This window comes from Triticum urartu, chromosome 3A (assembly GCF_056163025.1).
Source record: "Triticum urartu cultivar PI428250 chromosome 3A, HENAU_Tu73, whole genome shotgun sequence".
NCBI lineage: Eukaryota > Viridiplantae > Streptophyta > Magnoliopsida > Poales > Poaceae > Triticum > Triticum urartu.
Genome location: NC_141875.1, coordinates 126,617,929 through 126,643,326, shown reverse-complemented (window position 1 = coordinate 126,643,326; position 25,398 = coordinate 126,617,929). Strand labels below are relative to the sequence as shown.

Sequence of the window (25,398 nt, the reverse complement as noted above, 5' to 3'; positions counted from 1 at the left end):
AATGCGGTATAGTGATTGCTTTTTGATCTTCAGAAAGAACCATGTTCATTGAACCCAATTCAACTAAAGTTGGACAAACTGACACCCACCAGCCACCTGTGTGCGAAGCACGTCGGTAGAACCAGTCTCGCGTAAGCGTACGCGTAATGTCGCTCTGGGCCGCTTCATCCAACAATACTACCGAATCAAGAATCAACTAGTGACGGCAAGCAATATGTATATACCCACGCCCACAACTCCTTTGTGTTCTACTCGTGCATATAACATCTACGCATAGACCTGGCTCGGATGCCACTGTTGGGGAACGCAGTAATTTCAAAAAAAATCCTACACACACGCAAGATCTATCATGGTGATGCATAGCAACGAGAGGGGAAGAGTGTTGTCCATGTATCCTCATAGACCGTAAGCGGAAGCTTTATGACAACGCGGTTGATGTAGTCGTACGTCTTCACGATCCGACTGATCCTAGTACCGAAAGTATGGCACCTCTGCGATCTTCACACGTTCGGCTCGGTGACGTCCCACGAACTCTCGATCCAGCTGAGTGTCGAGGGAGAGCTTCATCAACATGACGGCGTGATGACGGTGATGATAAAGCTATCGGCGCAGGGCTTCGCCTAAGCACTACGACGATATGACCGAGGTGGATTATGGTGGAGGGGGGCACCGCACACGGCTAAGGGATCAACGATCAACTTGTGTGTCCTAGGGTGCCCCTGCCCCCGTATATAAAGGAGCAAGGGGGAGGCCAGCCGGCCCTTGTGGCGCGCCTGGAGAGGAGGAGTCCTCCTCCTAGTAGGAGTCGGACTCCCCTTTCCTAGTCCTACTAGGAGGGGGAAAGGAAGGAGGATAAGGGAGAAGGAAAGGGGGGCGCCGTCCCCCCCCTTCCCTAGTCCAATTCGGACTAGATGGGGAGGGGGTGCGCGGCCCTGCCTTGGCCGGCCCTCTCTCTCCACTAAGGTCCATGTGGCCCATTAGTTCCCCGGGAGGGGGGGGGGGTTCGGTAACCCTCCCGCACTCTGTCTCGACCATTTTGAGACTCCTCGTCATGTCCGTGATCATATCCGGGACTCCGAAATACCTTCGGTACATCAAAACACGTAAACTCATAATACCGATCGTCACCGAACATTAAGCGTGCGGACCCTACGGGTTGAAGAACTATGTAGACATGACCGAGACACATCTTCGGTCAATAACCAATAGCGGAACCTGGATGCTCATATTGTCTCCTACATATTCTACGAAGATCTTTATCGGTCAAACCGCATAACAACATACGTTGTTCCCTTTGTCATCGGTATGTTACTTGCCTGAGATTCGATCGTCGGTATCATCATACCTAGTTCAATCTCGTTACCGGCAAGTCTCTTTACTCGTTTCGTAATGCATCATGCCGCAACTAACTCATTAATCACATTATTGCTTGCAAGGCTCATAGTGATGTACATTACCAAGAGGCCCAGGGATACCTCTCCGATAGACGGAGTGATAAATCCTAATCTCGATCTATGCCAACTCAACAAACACTATCGGAGACACATGTAGAGCATCTTTATAATCACCCAGTTACGTTGTGACGTTTGATAGCACACAAGGTGTTCCTCCGGTATTTGGGAGTTGCATAATCTCATAGGCAGAGGAACATGTATAAGTCATGAAGAAAGCAGTAGCAATAAAACTGAGCGATCATTATGCTAAGATAACGGATGGGTCTTGTCCATCACATCATTCTCTAATGATGTGATCCCATTATCAAATGACAACACATGTCCATGGCTAGAAAACTTAATCATCTTTGATTTACGAGTTAGTCAAGTAGAGGCATACTAGGGACACTCTGTTTGTCTATGTATTCACACATGTACTCAGTTTTCGGTTAATACAATTCTAGCATGAATAATAAACATTTATCATGATATAAGGAAATATAAATAACAACTTTATTATTGCCTCTAGGGCATATTTCCTTCAGCTGGAGCCTGAGCACGAGAACAAGAGGCACAACCACCGCGCCGCAACGATGCCCGCTAGAGAGCCAAACATGCCCCTAGACATTTCCAATCATCCACGTCACAACCAGCTAACCACAGTAGGAGGAGCGGATGGCACCTCCTTCCACTCCTGGCCCAACATCAGCCACCGGTCATTAAATGCATGTGTTTTCTTCCATATTGAGTAATGGTCAATGAATAAGCGCAAGAAATGATGATGTACTTATATTTGAATCTACTCCAGTTTTCCATATTACAGTGTTTGCTAATTCCCAACAGAGTAATATCACTTGCGTAATTGTTACTAGTAATAATGTACGTGCAATGCATGTTTATATTAGGTAGGATATTAGTTGCACATTATATTAGGTAAGATATATCTGTTGCACGTTGGTATTTGGTAAGATATCAATTACTTTTTTTTGCGGGAATGGTAGAATATTAATTACATGGCAGATTTCATGGGATAGCGTTGAGTCAAAACGTGTTTATAACCAATGGCAGTGGTGGGTAATTAAAGCGTTAAACGTGTTTGGTGCTCAACATTGGAGCGATTTGAACCGCTAGATAACATGATTTGACGGTCGAGATGATTTGGATCTACCCCTCTGGATATTTTTATATTGGTATAGATGGAAAAAGAACCACGACACATGACATGAAAAAACTTTACTCTTTCAATTACCTTTCTGGAACCTCATAATGGAGGACATCCTTTCTTCTAAATACATGACTTTTGTATCTCTCCTTCTTGGTTTTCATCTCTTTCCCAAACGTACGCACATTTTCTTAAACACATGGACATTTTTTGAACATATGAACGTACTAAATACACCTTCATTATTTAAACATATGAACATTTTGTAAATGAATGAGCATTATATTTAAAACAATATATGATCATTTTTCTAAATGTACAAACATTACTAAATGAACGAACATTTTTTAAAAACCAATTGGTTTTCTAAATTTATGAACATTTTGAAAAATGAAGGACAAACCTGGTTTTATGTTTTTTTTGGGCTGGTTTCTGTCCGACTTTTTCTTATTTTTTTCATTTTACCTTATTTTCTCTAAACTTTTGAAATATATGATTTTTTAATTCATGAACCTTTTGAAATTCTTAAACTTTTAAATTTCATGGAATTATTAAATTTATAATTGTTTTTGCATTCATGAAGCTTTCTCAAATTCGTGAACCCTTTTTTCAAAACACTTGAACTTTCTTTCAAATCCATGAATTTATTTTAAAATACACAAATATATTCAAGTCGAGGAACATTTCCAAATCGGTGGACTTTTTCCAAATTCGTGAATTCTTTTTCTTAAAATATGTGTTTTTTTGCTAAAACTGTAAACATTTGTTTTCAAAATTGATGAATGTTTTTCAAATCTGACAACTTTTTCCAAATTCGTGATTTGTTTTCAAGATTTATGAACTGTTTTCAAATTCCTAAAATATTTATAAAACCATGAACTTTTTTCGAATCCGTGAACTTTTTTGAATTCACAAACTTTTTCTAATTTTGCTTTTTTTATTTCAGAAAATTTGCTCTTTTTTCCAGAAGTCAACTGTTAACCTGTTTTTTTTTCGAAAAGTCAATAGCAATATTGATTCACAACACCTTCTACTTCTTTTTAGTATTCTTTTCCTATCAGTGAACTGATCTAGCAAAATTGTATACGAACGAAGAAACAACAGCCACTGAGTGGGCTGTTTAGATGTAGCCCACTAAGTCACGTTGTGGGCATGAGTTGGAGGAATTGGCGGTGAAGGCGCGGAAACCAGCGCGGCCCGAATTCGGTCCATGAAGCTCACATTGTAGTGGGTTAATTATACTGACATTTTAGGATGACCCGTTCATTACTTCCTGCCATCGCAGCCCTCCCTAAAGAAACGAAATCACTAATTAAGAGGTACATCTTGCAAAAGTCAGGTCCCATCTTCTTATGTGACGACAAGTGACGTACTGGATGTGCGGCACTTTACGCAACCTAGAAGTTTCCCTTTTTTTTTGCAAATTCATTTTTTTTAATATTTAGTGTGGGGCAAATCCCTACAGGATTCGTTTATTCGAAACATTTTATCTCTTAAACCGTGCGTTCATCGCGAACCATTTTCACTTTGGATTTCTCACGTCGAGATATTAGAAACTAGATATTATGTTAATAGGTTTCGACAAACATTTTTTTATGATAAAACCGGAAGGAAAAAAGAGAGCTGAAAGGACGATTTTTACTCGTTTTTTTTTTCATTTTTGAGAGGCACGGCCGTGCCTATCGCGGAAACAAGTTTGTGCGTCCACACGAAGAAAATCTGTGCCACTCGCTGAAGAGAAAGAACACATTTTTCTTTCCGTGAGAGGCACAGGTACGCCTCTGGCGGAAGAAAAAAAAGTGTTTTTTTTCCTTCTGAGCACAGTTGTGCCTCTTATGAAAGCAAAATTGTGCCTCCGCATGAAGCAAATTTTGGCTTCTTATGTTTTTTTCTCTTCCTAGAGACACAACTATGCCTCTTTAGCGACATGCACAACTATATCACTAGCGAAAGTAAAAAGAAAATTATGTTTTTTTGTGTATACTTTTTTAATTTTTTTTGTTCAAATCCTAGGGTAACGGGGCAAAAACAGAAAAGCGCAAAAAAACTAAAAACCCATCTAAAACCCGAAAAGGCGTGCAGAAAAAAAGACATAATCCCAAAAGAGCGCCCAACACGCGTCACCACCCTTGAGGGGCCCCCGCAAGGGTACCTCTTAATTAATTGCTCTCTAAAATGAAGTTGCCATCGCCGGTTTCTCCATTGAAGAAGGCTAATTGTGCTTCATGTGGGCCGTCTTTATTTACACAAGCAGTTTAGCATAAACTGCATAATGATAGGATTGTTCATATTCTCAAACAAATGGGGAAAAATAGATTGTTCATCACAAAACGATGAACAGAGCTGAACGGTGGATTAACGAAACAGAACTGAACGATGCAGGCGTCGATACTCCCATACATCGATACACGACACGTTTGCTTACTGACGCGTGGCCTTGAGAATGGGAGGGTGCCCGTACGGGCCCCAGAGCCAACCGTCGGCGATGCGCTCGTACGCCGGCTCCGTCAGGTGGATGCCGTCCCAGTTGATGTGCGCCGCGGGGTTAGTGCAGGCGCTCACGCCGGGAAACCCGCACGCCGCCGTCATGTTGTAGTTGTACGGCCCGCCGGCGCCACAGCACACCCGGAGCTTCGACGAAGCACTGAACCCTGCAACATCAATTCTGCCCGGCATTAGCAACCGCCATAAAAAACGTATAAAACGAAGTTGACAATCCTAAGTTAAAAAAAGTGTACAACTACTCGGCTGAGACGATATGTTTAAGAATGGGCGGATCGATTAACCGGCTCGGTCTTCGATCGACTCGATTTTTGGGATCTGCATCTGGTATAGGAGGCGTTTACTTTCCTGACAGCTACATTCGACTGGCCGCCTACGTGTAGCCAGATCCGAACAAGCAGTTCTGGACTTCTAGACATGGCCATGGAATTGGTCAGGAGGCTATTCTTTGGCTCGTCCACTATCCATTTCGATCTGTGTATCCGGTAACGCTTACCGAATTTTTTCGGTTTCTTGAGGAAGTCGATGAGCGGCGCGTAGTAGTCGGCGTAGACGATCTTGGCGGCGGGGTACTTGATCCGGAGCCGGTACACGGCCTCGAACAGCACCCCGTTGTGGTAGCGCGCGAGCGCGTTGTACTTCCTCAGGCACCCGGTCCGGCGGTCGTAGTGCCGCTTGTTGGGGCTCGCGTACAGCGTCAGCACGATGGGGATGCACCCCGTCGGCAGCTGCCCCGGCACCACCACGTACCTCGCTCCCTCCTTGAGCACCGCCTGCGGATCGAACGATCAAGCAGCAGCGTGTCGATTTGGCACGTAATTCTATATCTGCCATGTGCTGCTACGGTGCTACACTATACCTCGACGCCTGCTGAGATGGATCGCACGACCTTTGGAACGTACGGCGCGACCTCGCCGAAGGTTTTCCCGGCGGCCATGAGGAAGGTGTAGTCGTTCCCTCCGAACTCTCCCATGAAGAAGAGCGATCTCTTGAAGTAGTTCCTGCATGCTGAAGATCAAGCACAACTTGTCAGCCAAATCATTACTTAGATCGAGACTACATCGATCTTGGCGGCATAAACGTCGTAGTACCTCGTGGCGTTGAGCACAAAGTGGGCTTTAGCTGCCGGAACCAGTCGAGCTGCACGCTCAAGGAGCTGTTGAAAGGGGGCACGCTCGTGATGTTGTTCTCCAGGTAGTAGGCGAGATCCAGCGCCGTGGCGCCGACGACGGCGAAGTTTGCTCCACGGGTGAAGTTACGCTCTTTGCCGAGAATCGGGGGGACGAAAGGGAGCCCGAACTCACTGGCTGCCAAGTTGATTCATCAATTGTCAGTCCCGACATGGTAGACACCACCTGCTATAGCATTCTATGTAACAGAAACTGAAAGCTAGCTAACTCGGGGCAAAGGACGGGAGCATATATGTAGATACCGATGAAGTCCATGGTGATGCGGCCATTGGAGGCTCGGCCGGTGGGGCGACCGAAGAAGGTCTCGCCGTAGGGGAGGTTGTTGAAGGGGATGACCGGGAACACCGGGGCGGCGAGCTTCACAAAGTTGCCGGTGTCGGCGTACGAGTTGCCGAAGCTGAAGATGGAGTCGATGGAGGGACGACCAGGGTGTGCCTGAGCGTAATGCACGCAGGCGAGGAGAGGGAGGAAGAAGAAGGCTATGCACTTTGGGGCTGAGCGCGGCTCCATAGTTCTCGCGGGTGTGTGAACTGGTCGGCGAGCTGTGCTATTGCTATGTGGCCGAAATGCAGCGTCCTTTGCTTGTATCGGTTAGGTTCTCATTTACCCAGGCTGTCGAGAGCGGACAGGTTTACCTGCATTTCCTGAACAAGGCAAGGCAAACCTTTTCGCGTTGACCCAATGCCCTACCAAAGCTCTTGCCCTTGTTTCCTTTCCACTGATAAGGGAAACCTGAAGTTCGGCTGCCCAACGGCGAGTAATGTGTCAAGGACATTTCTACTCCCTCCGTTCCTAAATACTTGTCTTTTTAGTCATTTTAACAAGTGACTACATACAGAGCAAAATGAGTGAATCTACACTCTAAAACATGTCTACATACATCCGTATGTAGTAGTCATTCAAAATGTCTAGAAAGACAAATATTTAGGAACGGAGGGAGTATAACTGATCCCCGTTAAGGAAGTAAACGACCTAGTATACCTTAGTGAAATATATATACTTCACTAAAATTTCGCCGGACCTAGCCGACCCCCCTAGAGTTAGCGGAGTAAAAGTAAGTTTGCATAAATTCAATCAAATTTTAACCAAAAGATGATGCATTTAAACATAAATTCAACATAGAAAGTCCTCGCAACCGAACATTAAACATAAATTTAAACTAAAACTAAACTATACTAAAAACTTAAACTAAATTCGGCTGAAGTGGAGGTCGAGCCAGTCCTTCCTCGTGAGGCCATCCTCGGTGTGAGATGGGTCCAGACCAGTGTCGTCGTCGTCGTCGTTGGGGAAGACGCTCCGCCACTCCTCGACGTCGATCTCCTCATTGCCGCCCTCCTAGCCGCCCTCTTCGTTGCCCTCGTAGTCGGAGATGCCGATAACTTTGCCACCATTGACGGGGAATATCGCCTGCTCCGCCTTCACGAGCTCTAGGTACTGCCAGCGGAGGTCATCCATGTAGGCCTCATCGGTGGCCTCTGCCTCGAGGCGCGCTCCCTCACCTCACGGTCCTCCCGCGCCATCCGAGCGCTCACCACCCACGGCTCCAGCGGGACGAGGTGGACTGGAGCCGTCCCGAAGGAGAAGTTGAGCCTCGCCTCGCGGCCGTGGAACCAGACCTGCCACCGGTCGTACTCCATGGCCGCGAGCTTGGCCGTGTGGAACGACCCGACCCACATCCGCTTGTGGGTCTCGCGATTGGTGATTTCCGCCACCCACGTCCCCCACGGCCACTGTCAGACGCCAAGGTTGGTCTTCGCCGGCGGCCGCGATGGGGGGAGCTCCGGGAAGTCCTCAAATTGGAGGGGCGTGGCGGCGGGTGGATCGGGTGAGCGGCGGCAGCTCGAGGAAGCGGCAGCGGACGACGACCCGTGGCGTGGCGGCGCAGATCCGCACTGTGGATCGGCGGAGGGGACCAACGACCACCGCACCGACCATCGGGAGGAGTGGGGGGCGGCCGATTGGGGCGGGGGGGGGGGGGGGGAGAAGAGGAGGCGGGGAATAGAAAGAGAGAGGGAGGAATTTTTACTCGGTCTCCACGAGCCGAAGTAAATATAAGAAGATGAATAGGGATGGAGTAAAAACTTTACTACACTAACAAGTATAAGGGATCGGCTAGGTGCGACTTAGAGGAGAAAAAACTCAAATTTACTCCCTTACGACGGGGTACAGGACCGATTAGAAATGCCCTTATAAAGAAGGGTTAATTATCCTTTTGCCCTCAGTGGTGTCCATGTGCTCAGTTTTGTCCTCAGATGCGAATTGTCCTCAGTTTTGCCCCTAGTCCATGCACAACAACTATGACGAGGCCAAACGGTCATATTTGAGTCCATTCCGTCCGCCGGCGTTAGTGGTTGTGGGTCCGGAGCTTCCATGTGGGACCGCGTGGATGTGGGTCCGGGGCTGATATGTAGGCCCGTGCAACTAAATCCCCAAATCATTCTAGCTCACTCTGCCCATCCGCCGGCCGGCTGTCCTGCGCCGCCGCCGTCGCCACCTGCGCCGCGGCCAGCACCTGCCCCGCCACCAGCTGCACGGCCTGCTCCACCACTACCGTCCTGCGCCTACGCTCCACGGCTACCTGCGACGCCCGCCACCTTCCTGCGACACCACGGGTGGGGCGCTCGCCACCTGCTCGGCCCGTGGTGCGGCCTCCTTCCGTGCGCCTGGTCGGAGCGCTCAAAGGTGGGGCTGCTGGAGCTATTTGAACTAGGAGGAAGAACCCTAGGGCGAAATGGCGAGCAGCGGCGACCCCGGAGTATTCGGAGAGGCAGGCATCGGGCCGGAGATCTGCCGCGTCCACGACTGGGTTCCCGAGGGGTAAGTCTCGCCTCTTGTTTAGATTGAGCTTAGTTGTGCATTTGAACACTCGATTCGAGTAGGTTTGCCCAATTTGTGTGCTGATTGCGTCTCTGTTTTTCGCTGGTTAGGATGGAGTTGCAGTTTGCTTTCATGGTGCACATTAGAAGGGACCGATACATGTTCGATGCAAAGGATAAGAAGAAATACCAAGGAGGTTTTGATTATCGGTTGCCAATGGCTAGTAATTGGAGTTTCAGACAATTTGGGGAGGTAATTTGTAGCCAATATCCTTGGGTTTTGCTTGATGAAGTGGTATACAAATACTATGATGGGGAAAAGAAATGGGTGACAGTTAGTAATGATGAAGAGCTAGCTACCATGTTTGTTAGGCATAAAGAGAAAGATAATTTTCATGTGAGGCTGCAAATTGATGTGCTTGAGCAGGCATTTGGACCTAGGATGACAGGTGCAACATCTCGGGGAGAACCAAGTCGTCGTAATGGCATCTCTAGCCAGAACAGTTCAGTTGGTGCACGGCGACGTGTTGGCTCGACAAGTGTGGACAACAGCAGTAGGGACCCCCTTGAAGTGGAGCCTGATGACTACAATTCTGGGGTTGATGAAGAGAAGCTATATTCTGATGTTATTCGGAATTTATGACGGGCACCTCGGACTGAAAACCAAGATGAGGCTCACAATGCAGTCCGTGTGGATGATGACGCGGTGGGTGAGGACGAAGACCCTGCAGCTGTTGAATGGGACCCTTTGAACCCTCATATGGAAGAAGGTACAGTTTTTGCATCCATGAATGAGTGTAGAAATGCACTTGTGACATACTGCATCAAGGTAGAACGTACTTTCAAAGTTGGCAAGAGCGATCAAGTACGTTACAGAGTGCACTGTCCGGCTGGGGGTTGTCCATGGAGACTGCTCGCATCTAAAATGTGAAATGGCACTAATGTTTAGGTCAAAGTGAACCCTTTTAAGCACACATGCCAGGAAACAACCCTTAGGAAGGATACAATCAGTAGAGCCAAGTCAAGATGGGTGGCAGAAGAAGTAAAGAAGTGGGTGAAAGAAAACCAGCAAGTGGGTCCAAAGGAATTGCAGAAGAACATCAAAGATAAGTTCAAGATAGATTTACCATACATGAGGTTGTTCAATGGTAAACAACATGCTATGGATTCTATTTATGGTAACTGGCAGGAAAGTTTTCAACTGTTGTATTCATTCAAAGGTGAAGTGGAGAGGACAAGCCCATGTAGTATTGTAGATATTGATCACCACACCGTGGAGTACACATTCAGGGGAGTGACAAAGACCAAGGAATGCTTTAGGAGGGTTTTTGTCTGCTTTGAGGCTTGTCGCCGGGGTTTTTTGGCAGGTTGCAGGCCTTATTTGGCTATCAATGCCACTTTTCTCACAGGGAGGTTTAAAGGATAGTTAGTAGCAGCTTGTGCAGTTGATGCACACAGTTTTGTATTTCCAGTTGCCTACGGTGTGCTGGAGACAGAGTCTGAGGAGAGCTGGACTTGGTTTTTGCATAATCTGCGCCGGGCTATTGCACATCCCAATGGGTTGGTCATTCATACAGATGCCTGCAAAGGTTTAGAAGTGACCGTGGACAATGTGTTCCCTGGAGTAGAGCATAGGGAATGCATGCGTCACCTTGCTGCAAATTTCATGAAGAAATTCAAAGGAAAGGTGTATACCGACAATTTATGGCCAACGTCTTTGACTTGCAGTGTGAAGAAGCAAAACTACCACTTGACGAAGTTATACATGAATCCCAAAGTGAAAGAATACTTGGAAACACACCACTCCATGTTATGGGCCAGAAGCCAATTCAGTGAAGTGAGCAAAGTTGACTATGTGCATAATAATCTAGCAAAGTCTTTCAACTCAATGATCCGGAAACTAAAGGGTCATTATGTGATGGATTTTCTTGACAGGTGTAACTCCCCGGATATGACTTTCCCAATTTGTACTCCAACTCTTGCCGTTTCCGGTGTTAAGTTATTTTATTTTCTCGGGTTCGGGTCTTTGTCTCCGTGTGTTGTTATCGTTGCCATGCATCTCATATCATGTCATCATGTGCATTGCATTTGCATACGTGTTCATCTCATGCATTCGAGCATTTTCCGCGTTGTCCGTTTTGCATTCCGGCGCTTCGTTCTCCTCCGGTGGTCATTTCTAGCTTTCTTTTGTGTGTGGGGATTACACATTTCCGGATTGGACCGAGACTTGCCAAGCGGCCTTGGTTCACTACCAGTAGACCGCCTGTCAAGTTTCGTACCATTTGTACTTCGTTTGATACTCCAACGGTTAACCGAGGGACCGAAAAGGCCTCGTGTGTGTTGCAGCCCAACACCCCTCCATTTGGCCCAAAACCCACCAAAACCCTCTCCATCATCTAGAGCGTTCGATCCCGATCGCGTGGCCGAAAACCTCACCTCATTTGAACTCTCCTAGCTTCCTCTATGCCTATATAAAGCCCCCTCAAAAATCTCCTTCTTCTTCCCCGTCCAAACCCTAGATCCATCTCCACCCGCGTCGCCGGACGAGAACCCGGCCGGCCGGACGTGTCCGGTCCGTGGCCGCGGGCCCGCTAGGCCCGTGCAGGGCCCTCCCCCGGCCCGGCAGCGCCGCCCGCCTGCCGCGCCTCGCGCCTCAAGCCGCCATCATCCCATTCGCATCCGGCGCCCGAGGCGATCGGAGCCGCCGTCCGCCATCGACGCCGGCCCGCGCAGCTCGCCCGACCCGGCGCCGCCGCACCCGGGACCGGCCACCGTCCCCGGCCGCGCCTCGCCGCCCGGCCCTCTCCGGCCGTCTCTGCCTCCGCCGCCCTCCGCCGCTCCCCACGTCATCGCCGGCAAGTCCCACTCCGGCGGCCCACCTCTGAATACGGCGAACCTCGGGAAACGTGCCCCGGATCTGGATCTGAGAATCGGGGTTGACTTTTTCGTCCCAAACCCTAATAATTGGCGTTTTTCATCATGTTATATCTCCGCATCCGTAGCTCCGTTTTTGGCATATAGCATATCAAAATGTTCGTCTCAGAGAGTACATCATTTCATTCCATTGCATCATTTTCATTTGAGTTCATCTTGATGCCCGAAATGCGGTTAGAAGAGGGCTACTTGAGATAATTGCCAGATCTGCTACTCCATTTAGATATTTGTCATTTTTGCCATGATTATTGTGTGCATAATATGCCCATGAGCTCTACATATGTTTTGTTAAGGGTTTTGCCATCTTTCCAGAGGTGCAACCCATGTATTTTTGTGATGTGTGTGGTGACTAGCACAAGATTGCAAAGTGAGGCACTTGGTAATGCTGATTTCAGGGACTTAGCATTTCCACTAAGTCCTTGAGCTGTTTATCTCATGATGCCATATGTTCATGTTGTTTCCTAATGATCCGTGCCTCTTTTGAGGATGATCAGTAAGGATGTTTTGTTAATCTTGTAGTGCTCTATCCATCCATGTCTTTGTTTGAAATTATGGAGCACCCTAGCTTCAGTCAATCGAGCTCTACTTTTGCTACTTCGTGAATCCGGGCAGATTGTCTACTTTTTGGCGATTTTGCCGATAATGTTGTAGTTGATCCATGCATGCTATGCTATTGTTCTTGCCATGTCTAGCTTGTATTTTGTGTATTCTTGATGGGTGTATGCTTAGTTTGTCATGACATGATTTGTAGTGAGTGCATCGAGCTCGTAAACATGCCTACTTGATATCTGTTTTTCAGCATGTGCCAGTTTTCACTAAGTCTGAAAACTGATTATGCTTTTGCTATGTTCACATGCTTGCAATTGTATTTTCTGATCCCTTTTGGCTCAAGGTCACTAAGGGACTTTTGTTAATATCTTTGAGTAGCTCCATGCCATGCTTTACTTTGCCATGTTCAGGTCCTGTAGAATGTAGTTTTGTTGCTCCGAAGCGTGCTACCTGATCTGAGATTCCAGACAAGTGTTAATTTCACTAAGTCTGAAATCTGTTCACCATATGCATTTTTGCCATGCTTGTTTGAACCTATTAATGGATGAATTGGCCGTAGCTCAGTGCTAGACTTTTGTTAAGAATCATGAATGCATCCCTTCCATGTATTTTTATGCCATGTTTGAGTGCTGTAGCTTGTTCATCTCATTGCATTTAGATGGCTACTTGCTGTAAATCGCAGAACGTGGTCATATTTGAATCGCTTGCCATTTCCAAACCGTAACTCCGATTCCGGCGTTCTTTATATAGTTGTCAAGCGATTTCATCTCATCTTTCCAGTGGCACACTTGGATTTCCAAGTTGAGGCCAGGTTCATGCATCCCTTGTCAAATCTTGCATATGCATCCCGCATCGCATCCCGCATAGCATACCATCCTTGCATCATATTGTTTGATCCTTGCACGTGGTTGATTGTGTCCTTGTTGCTTGTTTGTCTTGTTTGGGTAGAGCCGGGAGACGAGTTTGCTAACAAGGAGCCCATTGAGTTTTTTTTCGAGGATCCATTCAACTCTGACAACTTTGCAGGCAAGATGATCATACCCTCGAAATCACTACTATCTTTGCTTTGCTAGATGCTCGCTCTTTTTCTATGCCAATGCTACGATGCCTACCACTTGCTTTCAAGCCTCCTAAATTGCCATGTCAAACCTCTAACCCACCTTGTCCTAGCAAACCGTTGATTGGCTATGTTACCGCTTTGCTCAGGCCCTCTTATAGCATTGCTAGTTGCATGTGAAGATTGGAGACCGTTCCTTGTTGGAACTTTATTTACTTGTCAGGATATCATCATATTGCCATGTTATCTTTATGCATCTATATACTTGGTAAAGGGTGGAAGGCTCGGCCTCTCGCCTAGTGTTTTGTTCCACTCTTGCCGCCCTAGTTTCCGTCATATCGGTGTTATGTTCCCAGATTTTGCGTTCCTTACGCGGTTGGGTTATAATGGGAACCCCTTGATAGTTCGCCTTGATTAAAGCTTTTCCAGCAATGCCCAACCTTGGTTTTACCATTTGCCACCTAGCCTCTTTTCCCTTGGGTTTCCAGAGCCCGAGGGTCATCTTATTTTAGCCCCCCCGGGCCAGTGCTCCTCTGAGTGTCGGTCCAACCGAGCGATGTCCGGGGCTACCAGGGGCAACTCTAGGTTGGCCTACCCGACGTCTGACTCATCTGAGTGTGCCCTGAGAACGAGATATGTGCAGCTCCTATCGGGATTTGTCGGCACATTCGGGCGGTGTTGCTGGTCTTGTTTTAACCTGTCGAAGTGTCTTGAAGAACCGAGGTACCGATCCTAATCGGAACGTCTCGGGAGGAGGTCTATTTCTTCGTTGACCGTGAGAGCTTGTCATGGGCTAAGTTGGGACTCCCCTGCAGGGATTTGAACTTTCGAAAGCTGTGCCCGCGGTTATGGGCAGATGGGAATTTGTTAATGTCCGGTTGTAGATAACTTGAACCTTAACTTAATTAAAATGAATCAACAGTGTGTGTTACCGTGACGGCCTCTTCTCGGCGGAGTCCGGGAAGTGGACACGGTTTTGGAGTAATGTCTGCGCAGGTTGTCCTGTAGTTCTCGCTCGCGCTTTGCCTTCTCTTCCCGCTCTCTTTTACGATCAGGATAGCCACCATATATGCTAGTCGCTTGCTGCAGCTCCACCTATATTTTTACCCTGCCTTACCTATAAGCTTAAATAGTATTGATCGCGAGGGTGCGAGATTGCTGAGTCCCTGTGGCTCACAGATTACTATTACACCAGATGCAGGGCCTGACGATTCCGCTCCAGGTGACGCGCTCGAGCTCAAGTGGGAGTTCGACGAGGACTCTCAACGATACTATGTTTCCTTTCCTGATGATCAGTAGTGGTGCCCTGTTGGGGGTGATCGGGACCGTGTCGCATGTTGGGTTATCTTTTATTTTGGCGCCGTAGTCGGGCCATGAGTGTTTGAATGATGTAATGCTATTTTATGTACTTGATTGACGTGGCGAGTGTAAGCCAAGTATGTTATCTCCCCTTCTATTATCTATATATTACATGGGATGTTGTGAAGATTGCCTAACTTGCGACATATGCCTTCAATGCGATTATGTCTCGAAGTCGTGCCTCGACACGTGGGAGCTATAGTCGCATCGAGGGTGTTACAAGTTGGTAATCAGAGCCTTCCCCGACCTTAGGAGCCCCATTGCTTGATCGTTATTAGCGGCCGAGTTGTGTCTAGAAAAATGTTTTGAGTCATTTAGGAATTATATATCGGAGAGTTTAGGAATTCTTTTTACTTCCCAGTCTCCTCATCGCTCTGGTAAGGCATCCTGACGTAGAGTTTTGACTCTTCTCTTCTCAAATTTCACTAAATTTTTTTTAGGGTCACGCGGGTATCTTGGAATCGTTCCGATGGTTTTATGATGAGAACATTGTCTTGGTGCCTCCTGTCAGGGGTTTTGTGGAAGTGTCCCGGGGAGTTGAGCTCTGAGGTGTTGTCGTCATAATTTTATCGTTGCAGTTCTGGAATACCTGAGTTTAGTACGCCGACATCGAAAATCTCTTTTATGCAGTTCGTTGGTGAGATAACCTCGACGCCACCCAGTACTGGAGCGGGAGTTCAGGAGTATCGCCATAACTTGTATAACGGATGCTTTTCAAAGGTTGAGGTAGATGGTTTCCGAAATTTTTCTCGGTTATGTGTTAAAGGATGGATACAGCTGGATGTAGGATTTGCTAGATTTGGGTGAGATATTATGCTTCCCCTGTATCCCCAACACCTGATTGCATAACCGGAAAGGTTCGGGAGTTTCATAGGTGGGAATTCTTGTAGCTCTAGTTCTTCTTCCACAGATATTTGGTTTGAGATTGGGATTTCTTGCCGAGTATTCGTTCTTGATCCGTACCTTGTTCATTTATTTCTCTACCTAAATTCTAAGTGGCTTCTCAATTTATGGATATGTGACCATTTCAAGAGGAATGCATTCGTTCATTTTGTTCGGATATGAAGACTATATATTGCAATTTTCATTCCGTTGGATTCAGCTTCAATATTTGTCTATCTATGTGCTAATGGATGTCAACCTCTTCAGGATGGCTCCTCCAACGCACACGACTCCGAGTCCTGATCCGCCACCACCTCCACCTCCTCCGGAGGCATGGCAAGCTGTGATGGCCGCAACCAATGCAAACACACAGTTGATCATGCAAATTCTTCAAGAGCGCAATCAAGGCAACCAAGGGAACCAAGGCAACAATCAGAATCACTTTGCTACACTCAACCAGTTCCTTGCTAATGGGCCAAAGACTTTCAGCAATTGTGTTGAGGCAACTGATGCTGACGATTGGCTTGTGGATCTGTGCAAGCATTTCGAGTGTAGTAACGTCAGGCCTGAGGACTTTGTCAAGTTCGCTTCCTTCCAACTCAAAGATCAAGCTGCAGAATGGTTCCAGCAGTACAAGGACTCCAGAGGTGGATGTGTTATCACTTGGGATGAATTCCGTCAAGATTTCAGAGCTCACCATATTCCCCAGAGCGTGGTTGAAAGCAAGCGTGAGGAATTCCGCAACCTGAAGCAAGGCTCTTTGTCTGTCTATGACTACAACAAGTTGTTCCAGAAGCTCGCCCGCTTTGCCAAGCAGGACGTACCTGATGAGAAGAGCATGATATACCAGTTCAGGGGTGGTCTCAGAGAAGAAATTCAGCTAGCTCTTGTCCTCTTTGAGCCCTTGAGGTACGATGAGTTCTACAACATGGCACTGAAGCAAGAGGCCGCTCAATTGAGGTGTGATGCTTCCAAGAAGCGAGTCAGAGATGCTACTCCTTCTTCCTCTACTCAAGTGGCCAAGCAGCAGAAGTATTGGCTTCCTCCTCCTCCGTCCCGTCAGCCATATCAGCAGAAGAGCAAAGGTGGCAGTGGATCTTCCCACCCACCCAACCCTGGCTTTCAGAACAAGACTTCGTCTCAAGCTCCAAGATCGAGTGCTCCGTACCACCGTCCGCTTTCAGAGGTCACGTGCAACAAGTGCCAACAGAAGGGTCACTATGCCAACAAGTGTTTCAACCAGAGGCGTCTTCCTCCTCCTCCTCCTGTCAGATCGGCAAGTACAGCTGTGGTCAAGCATAACCCCAAGTCTGCCAAGGTCAACTTGATGAATGCAGCTCAGGCAGAGGACTCATCAAATGTCATTATGGGTAACCTTCCTGTTAATGATATTCCTGCAAAATTTCTTTTTGACACGGGTGCATCGCATTGTTTCATCTCGAGACCATTTGTTTCTAAGCATGAGTTGCCTTACAAGATTTTCCTAGACAATTATCTATTGTTTCTTTGGGTAAATTCATGAATGCAAGCGCTATCGCCCCAGATGTTACTATCACGTTGGGCGACTACAAGTTTCTCTCTTCTCCGGTGGTTCTTGGTAACTCGGATATTGATCTTATTCTCGGAATGGATTGGCTTGCTAAGCACAAGGCGCATCTTGATTGTGCAGCCAGGCAGATTCAATTGAATCATTTGTCTGAGGATGTAATTGTCTTTGCCGCTTGTGATGATACAATCCGTATGTTTTCTCTCAATGAGAAGGGTGAGCTGGATGCTATCTCGCAGATTCCAGTCGTTTGCGAATATCAAGACGTCTTTCCAGAAGAGCTTCCAGGAATGCCTCCGCACCGGCCAGTTGAATTCGTTATTGATCTTGAGCCTGGCACGGAACCTGTGTGCAAGCGTCCTTACAAGCTCGGACCTGAAGAGTTGAAGGAGCTGAAGAAGCAATTCGATATTCAAGAGAGAATGGGTCTCATCCGGCCTAGTTCTTCTCCGTGGGGTTGTGGTGTTCTTTTTGTGAAGAAGAAGGATGGAACGGACCGACTTTGTGTTGATTACCGTCCATTGAACAAGGAAGATCATGCCAAGCACTTGCGTTTGGTACTCGATAAGCTCAGAGAACACAAGTTCTACGCCAAGTTCTCCAAGTGCGAATTTTGGCTCGATGAGGTTCTTTATCTTGGTCATATCATCTCTGCCAAGGGCATTGCGGTGAATCCTGAGAAGGTGTCTGCAATTGTGAATTGGGAACCTCCTCAGAACGTGAAGCAACTCCGTAGCTTCCTCGGTCTCGCAAGCTATTGTCGACGATTTGTTGAAAACTTCTCCAAGATCGCGAAGCCTCTCTCAAATCTTCTCCAGAAGCACGTCAAGTACGTTTGGTCTCCGGAGTGTGACATTGCTTTCAACACTTTGAAAGAGAAATTGATCACTGCTCCAGTTCTGACTCCGCCTGATGAATCCAAGCCGTACGAGGTCTTTTGTGATGCCTCTCTCCAAGGTCTTGGTGCAGTGTTGATGCAAGAGAAGAAAGTTGTTGCTTATACCTCTCGCCAATTGAAGCCCAATGAGAAGAACTACCCCACTCATGATCTCGAGTTGACGGCAGTTGTGCATGCTCTTTTGACTTGGAGACATCTCTTATTGGGAAGAAAAGTGGACATCTTCACTGACCACAAGAGTCTCAAGTACATCTTCACTCAGCCTAATCTCAACCTCAGGCAAACTCGATGGGTCGAAATGATTCAAGAGTATAATCCGAGTATCGAGTATACTCCAGGCAAGGAAAATGTGATTGCTGACGCATTGAGCAGAAAGGCTTATTGCAACAGTCTGATTCTCAAGCCTTATCAACCCGAGCTTTGTGAAGCTTTCCGCAAACTTAATCTGCAAGTTGTTCCTCAAGGTTTCCTCGCCAAGCTTCAAGTCTCTCCTACCTTGGAAGACCAGATTCGCCAAGCTCAGCTTCTTGATGCTATGGTGAAAAAGGTGAAGATTGGGATTGCCAAGAGTCAACCCAAGTACAAGTGCTACCGCCTTGATGACAAGGATACTCTCTTCTTCGAGGATCATATTGTTGTACCCAAAGGTGACCTCCGTAAAGTCATCATGAATGAGGCTCACAATTCTCTTCTCTCCATCCACCCTGGGAGTACGAAGATGTATCAGGACCTCAAGAAGGCTTATTGGTGGACTCGAATGAAGCGCGAGATTGCTCAATTCGTGAATGAGTGTGATGTCTACAGAAGAGTGAAGGCAGAACACCAAAGGCCAGCTGGTCTCCTCCAACCTCTTGCCATTCCAGAATGGAAGTTTGACCACATTGAAATGGACTTCGTGACTGGGTTTCCAAAGTCCAAGCATGGCAATGATGCTATATTCATTGTCATCGACAAACTCACCAAAGTGGCTCACTTTCTGCCTATCAAAGAGTTGATCACTGCAGCTCAATTGGCGGAGCTCTATACCTCTCGGATTGTCTCTCTGCACGGTATTCCACAAGTGATCTCTTCAGACCGTGGCAGCATCTTTACCTCCAAGTTTTGGGATTCTTTTCAGAAGGCCATGGGCACCAACATCCGCTTCAGCACAGCTTTCCATCCTCAAACTAGCGGTCAAGTCGAGCGTGTCAATCAGATTCTTGAAGATATGCTCAGGGCTTGTGTGATCTCCTTCGGCGTGAAGTGGGAGGATTGTCTTCCTTATGCTGAATTCTCCTACAACAACAGTTTTCAAGCAAGTTCGGGCAAGGCCCCATTTGAAATTCTGTATGGCAGGAAGTGCCGTACCCCTCTCAACTGGTCTGAAACCAGTGAACGTTAGCTTCTCAGAAATGACTTAATCACAGAGGCAGAGGAAATGTGCAAAGTCATTTGAGATAACCTCAAAGCAGCCCAATCCCGCTAGAAGAGCTACTATGATAGTAAGCACCGTGATTTGGCTTTCGAGATCGGAGATCATGTTTACCTCCACGTCTCTCCTATGAAAGGTACTCGTCGCTTCAGTATCAAAGGGAAGCTTGCCCCTAGATACGTGGGACTTTCAAGATTGTCAGCAAGAGAGGCGATCTTGCCTATCAACTCGAGCTTCCTTCAAACTTTGCAAATGTTCATGAAGTGTTCCATGTCTCTCAGCTTCGAAAGTGCTTCAAGACTCCTGACCGCACCGTCAACTTCGAGGACATTGAGCTCCAAGAAGATCTCTCTTGTCGTGAGCACCCAGTGGCTATTCTTGAAGAGACTGAACGCAAGACTCGCAACAAGTCAATCAAATTTCTCAAAGTCAAGTGGTCACACCATTCCGACCGTGAAGCTACCTGGGAACGCGAGGATCACCTCCGTTCTGAGTACCTGGCGTTCTTTCAGTCCTAGAGTTTGGGACGAGATCCTTTCGTAGTGGTGGAGTGTTGTAACACCCCGGATATGACTTTCCCAATTTGTACTCCAACTCTTGCCGTTTCCGGCGTTAAGTTATTTTATTTTCTCAGGTTCGGGTCTTTGTCTCCGTGTGTTGTTATCATTGCCATGCATCTCATATCATGTCATCATGTGCATTGCATTTGCATACGTGTTCATCTCATGCATTCGAGCATTTTCCCCGTTGCCCGTTTTGCATTCCGACGCTTCATTCTCCTCAGGTGGTCATTTCTAGCTTTCTTTCGTGTGGGGATTACACATTTCCGGATTGGACCGAGACTTGCCAAGCGGCCTTGGTTCACTACCAGTAGACCGCCTGTCAAGTTTCGTACCATTTGGACTTCGTTTGATACTCCAACGGTTAACCGAGGGACCGAAAAGGCCTCGTGTGTGTTGCAGCCCAACACCCCTCCATTGTGGCCCAAAACCCACCAAAACCCTCTCCATCATCTAGAGCGTTCGATCCCGATCGCGTGGCCGAAAACCTCACCTCATTTGGACTCTCCTAGCTTCCTCTATGCCTATATAAAGCCCCCTCAAAAATCTCCTTTTTCCCCGTCCAAACCCAAGATCCATCTCCACCCGCGTCGCCGGACGAAAACCCGGCCGGCCGGACGTGTCCGGTCCGCCCCGCCGCCGCCACGTGGCGCGCTGCCATTCGCCGCGCCCCGTGACCACTTCGCCGCCCCCCGCGCCACGGGCCCGCTAGGCCCGTGCGGGGCCCTCCCCCGGCCCGGCAGTGCCGCCCGCCTGCCGCGCCTCGCGCCTCAAGCCGCCGCCATCCCCTTCGCATCTGGCGCCCGAGGCGACCGGAGCTGCCGTCCGCCATCGACGCCGGCCGGCGTAGCTCGCCCGACCCGGCGCCGCCGCACCCGGGACCGGCCACCGTCCCCGGCCGCGCCTCGCCGCCCGGCCCTCTCCGGCCGTCTCTGCCTCCGCCGCCCTCTGCCGCTCCCCACGTCATCGCCGGCAAGTCCCACTCCGGCGGCCCACCTCCGAATCCGGCGAACCTCGGGAAACGTGCCTCGGATCTGGATCTGAGAATCGGGGTTGACTTTTTCGTCCCAAACCCTAATAAATGGCGTTTTTCATCATGTTATATCTCCGCATCCGTAGCTCCGTTTTTGGCATATAGCATATCAAAATGTTCGCCTCAGAGAGTACATCATTTCATTCCATTGCATAATTTTCATTTGAGTTCATCTTGATGCCCGAAATGCGGTTAGAAGAGGGCTACTTGAGATAATTGCCAGATCTGCTACTCCATTTAGATATTTGTCATTTTTGCCATGATTATTGTGTGCATGATATGCCCATGAGCTCTACATATTTTTTGTTAGGGGTTTTGCCATCTTTCCAGAGGTGCAACCCATGTATTTTTGTGATGTGTGTGGTGACTAGCACAAGATTGCAAAGTGAGGAACTTGGTAATGCTGATTTCAGGGACTTAGCATTTCCACTAAGTCCTTGAGCTGTTTATCTCATGATGCCATATGTTCATGTTGTTTCCTAATGATCCGTGCCTCTTTTGAGGATGATCAGTAAGGATGTTTTGTTAATCTTGTAGTGCTCTATCCATCCATGTCTTTGTTTGCAATTATGGAGTACCCTAGCTTCAGTCAATCGAGCTCTACTTTTGCTACTTCGTGAATCTGGGTAGATTGTCTACTTGTTGGCGATTTTGCCGATGATGTTGTAGTTGATCCATGCATGCTATGCTATTGTTCTTGCCATGTATAGCTTGTATTTTGTGTATTCTTGATGGGTGTATGATTAGTTTGTCATGACATGCTTTGTAGTGAGTGCATCGAGCTCGTAAACATGCCTACTTGATATCTGTTTTTCAGCATGTGCTAGTTTTCACTAAGTCTGAAAACTGATTATGCTTTTGCTATGTTCACATGCTTGCAATTGTATTTTCTGATCCCTTTTGGCTCAAGGTTACTAAGGGACTTTTGTTAAGCTCTTTGAGTAGCTCCATGCCATGCTTTACTTTGCCATGTTCAGGTCCTGTAGAATGTAGTTTTGTTGCTCCGAAGCGTGCTACCTGATCTGAGATTCCAGACAAGTGTTAATTTCACTAAGTCTGAAATCTGTTCACCATATGCATTTTTGCCATGCTTGTTTGAACCTGTTAATGGATGAATTGGCCGTAGCTCAGTGCTAGACTTTTGTTAAGCATCATGAATGCATCCCTACCATGTATTTTTATGCCATGTTTGAGTGCTGTAGCTTGTTCATCTCATTGCATTTAGATGACTACTTGCTATAAATCGCAGAACGTGGTCATATTTGAATCGCTTGCCATTTCCAAACCGTAACTCCGATTCCGGCGTTCTTTATATCGTTGTCAAGCGATTTAATCTCATCTTTCCAGTGGCACACTTGAATTTCCAAGTTGAGGCCAGGTTCATGCATCCCTTGTCAAATCTTGCATATGCATCCCGCATCGCATCCCGCATAGCATACCATCCTTGCATCATATTGTTTGATCCTTGCACGTGGTTGATTGTGTCCTTGTTGATTGTTTGTCTTGTTTGGGTAGAGCCGGGAGACGAGTTCGCTAATTAGGAGCCCGTTGAGTTTGTTTTCGAGGATCCAGTCAACTCTGACAACTTTACAGGCAAGATGATCATATCCTTGAAATCACTACTATCTTTGCTTTGCTAGATGCTCGCTATTTTGCTATGCCAATGCTACAATGCCTACCACTTGCTTTCAAGCCTCCTAAATTGCCATGTCAAACCTCTAACCCACCTTGTCCTAGCAAACCGTTGATTGGCTATGTTACCGCTTTGCTCAGCCCCTCTTATAGTGTTGCTAGTTGTAGGTGAAGATTGGAGACCGTTCCTTGTTGGAACTTTATTTACTTGTCGGGATATCATTATATTGCCATGTTATCTTTATGCATCTATATACTTGGTAAAGGGTGGAAGGCTCGGCCTCTCGCCTAGTGTTTTGTTCCACTCTTGCCGCCCTAGTTTCCGTTATATCGGTGTTATGTTCCCGGATTTTGCGTTCCTTACGCAGTTGGGTTATAATGGGAACCCCTTGATAGTTTGCCTTGATTAAAGCTTTTCCAGCAATGCCCAACCTTGGTTTTACCATTTTCCACCTAGCCTCTTTTCCCTTGGGTTTCCGGTGCCCGAGGGTCATCTTATTTTAGCCCCCCCGGGCCAGTGCTCCTCTGAGTGTTGGTCCAACCGAGCGATGTCCGGGGCTACCAGGGGCAACTCTGGGCTGGCCTACCCGACGTCTGGCTCATCTGAGTGTGCCCTGAGAACGAGATATGTGCAGCTCCTATCGGGATTTGTCGGCACATTCGAGCGGTGTTGCTGGTCTTGTTTTAACCTGTCGAAGTGTCTTGAAGAACTGAGGTACCGAGTCTGATCGGAACGTCTCGGGAGGAGGTCTATTCCTTCGTTGACCGTGAGAGCTTGTCATGGGCTAAGTTGGGACTCCCCTGCAGGGATTTGAACTTTCGAAAGCCGTGCCCGCGGTTATGGGCAGATGGGAATTTGTTAATGTCCGGTTGTAGATAACTTGAACCTTAACTTAATTAAAATGAATCAACAGTGTGTGTTACCGTGACGGCCTCTTCTCGGCGGAGTCCGAGAAGTGGACACGGTGTTGGAGTAATGTCTGCGCAGGTTGTCCTGTAGTTCTTGCTCGCGCTTTGCCTTCTCTTCCCGCTCTCTTTTACGATCAGGATAGCCACCATATATGCTAGTCGCTTGCTGCAGCTCCACCTATATTTTTACCCTGCCTTACCTATAAGCTTAAATAGTCTTGATCGCGAGGGTGCGAGATTGCTGAGTCCCTGTGGCTCACAGATTACTATTACACCAGATGCAGGGCCTGACGATTCCGCTCCAGGTGACGCGCTCGAGCTCAAGTGGGAGTTCGACGAGGACTCTCAACGATACTATGTTTCCTTTCCTGATGATCAGTAGTGGTGCCCTGTTGGGGGTGATCGGGACCGTGTCGCATGTTGGGTTATCTTTTATTTTGGCGCCGTAGTCAGGCCATGAGTGTTTGAATGATGTAATGCTATTTTATGTACTTGATTGACGTGGCGAGTGTAAGCCAACTATGTTATCTCCCCTTTTATTATCTATATATTACATGGGATGTTGTGAAGATTGCCTAACTTGCGACATATGCCTTCAATGCGATTATGTCTCTAAGTCGTGCCTCGACACGTGGGAGCTATAGTCGCATCGAGGGTGTTACAACACGATAAGGATAGAATACATGAAGAAATTTCATTATCGTGCCGGAATAGCCAAGGCAAAATTCATGGGCCACATTATCATCCCTGCCGTGATGAATGAACTGAAGCAGAACACAACAGACTTGGAAATGAACATGACTCTTTGCTCGGGTACCACAGCAGAGATATCATATTTGGATAAAGAGAAGAGGGAATGGAGATATCCAGTGGATTTAGAAGCTAGAACTTGTAGTTGTAGGCAATGGCAGATAAGTGGGCTGCCATGCATTCATGCCTTGTTTTTCATCACTTCTTTCCCAGGTCCAGCAGGGAACATACAACAGTATGTGCATGATTACTACTCTGTTGCAAGGTTCAAAGCCACATATGCTTATGCCTTGCCTGCTATGGAGGGAAAATAACAATGTGACATGGTGGACCCTGGATTCAAGCTTTGCGCTCCAGTTCTGAAGAGAGCAGCAGGTAGACCAAGGAAGAGTCGAATCAGACCTCGCAGCAAAGGAGCTGGACTTGGAGCGAGGAAGCGTAAGTGCACAAGGTGTGGTGGGTCTGGTCATTTTGGTAAGTATTGTGACAACACAGTAGATCCAGCGTTCAGAGAAAGTTTCGATGAAGGCTTCGATGAAAATGTTGGCCAGCAGCCGGTTGCCTCAACGGATGATGAAAATGATGGTCAACAGCCGGTTGCATCACATGAGGATTTTGATGAGGTTCCAAATGATGATGGTCAACAGCCGCATGATTTTGACGATGATCCAAAATATCCTCCAAATAATGATTCAAGTGAGGCTCCAAATGGTGATCCAAGTGAGGCTCCAAATAGTGATCATGGTGATCCAAGTGAGGCTCCAAATGGTGATTC

At 47.4% G+C, this 25,398-nt stretch overlaps 1 protein-coding gene across 1 annotated transcript; it reads right to left on the bottom strand.

Moving 5' to 3' along the window:
• Positions 1-4,797: 4,797 nt before the first annotated feature.
• Positions 4,798-6,899, bottom strand: LOC125548157 (GDSL esterase/lipase At1g28600). The gene is made up of 5 exons (XM_048711833.2): positions 6,530-6,899; positions 6,189-6,404; positions 5,957-6,105; positions 5,594-5,870; positions 4,798-5,246 (listed from the first exon to the last, which is right to left on the bottom strand). Exons 1-5 carry the CDS (start codon positions 6,795-6,797, stop codon positions 5,017-5,019), a joined length of 1,140 nt encoding a protein of 379 aa, XP_048567790.2. The 5' UTR covers positions 6,798-6,899; the 3' UTR covers positions 4,798-5,016.
• Between the last annotated feature and the right edge of the window lie 18,499 nt (positions 6,900-25,398).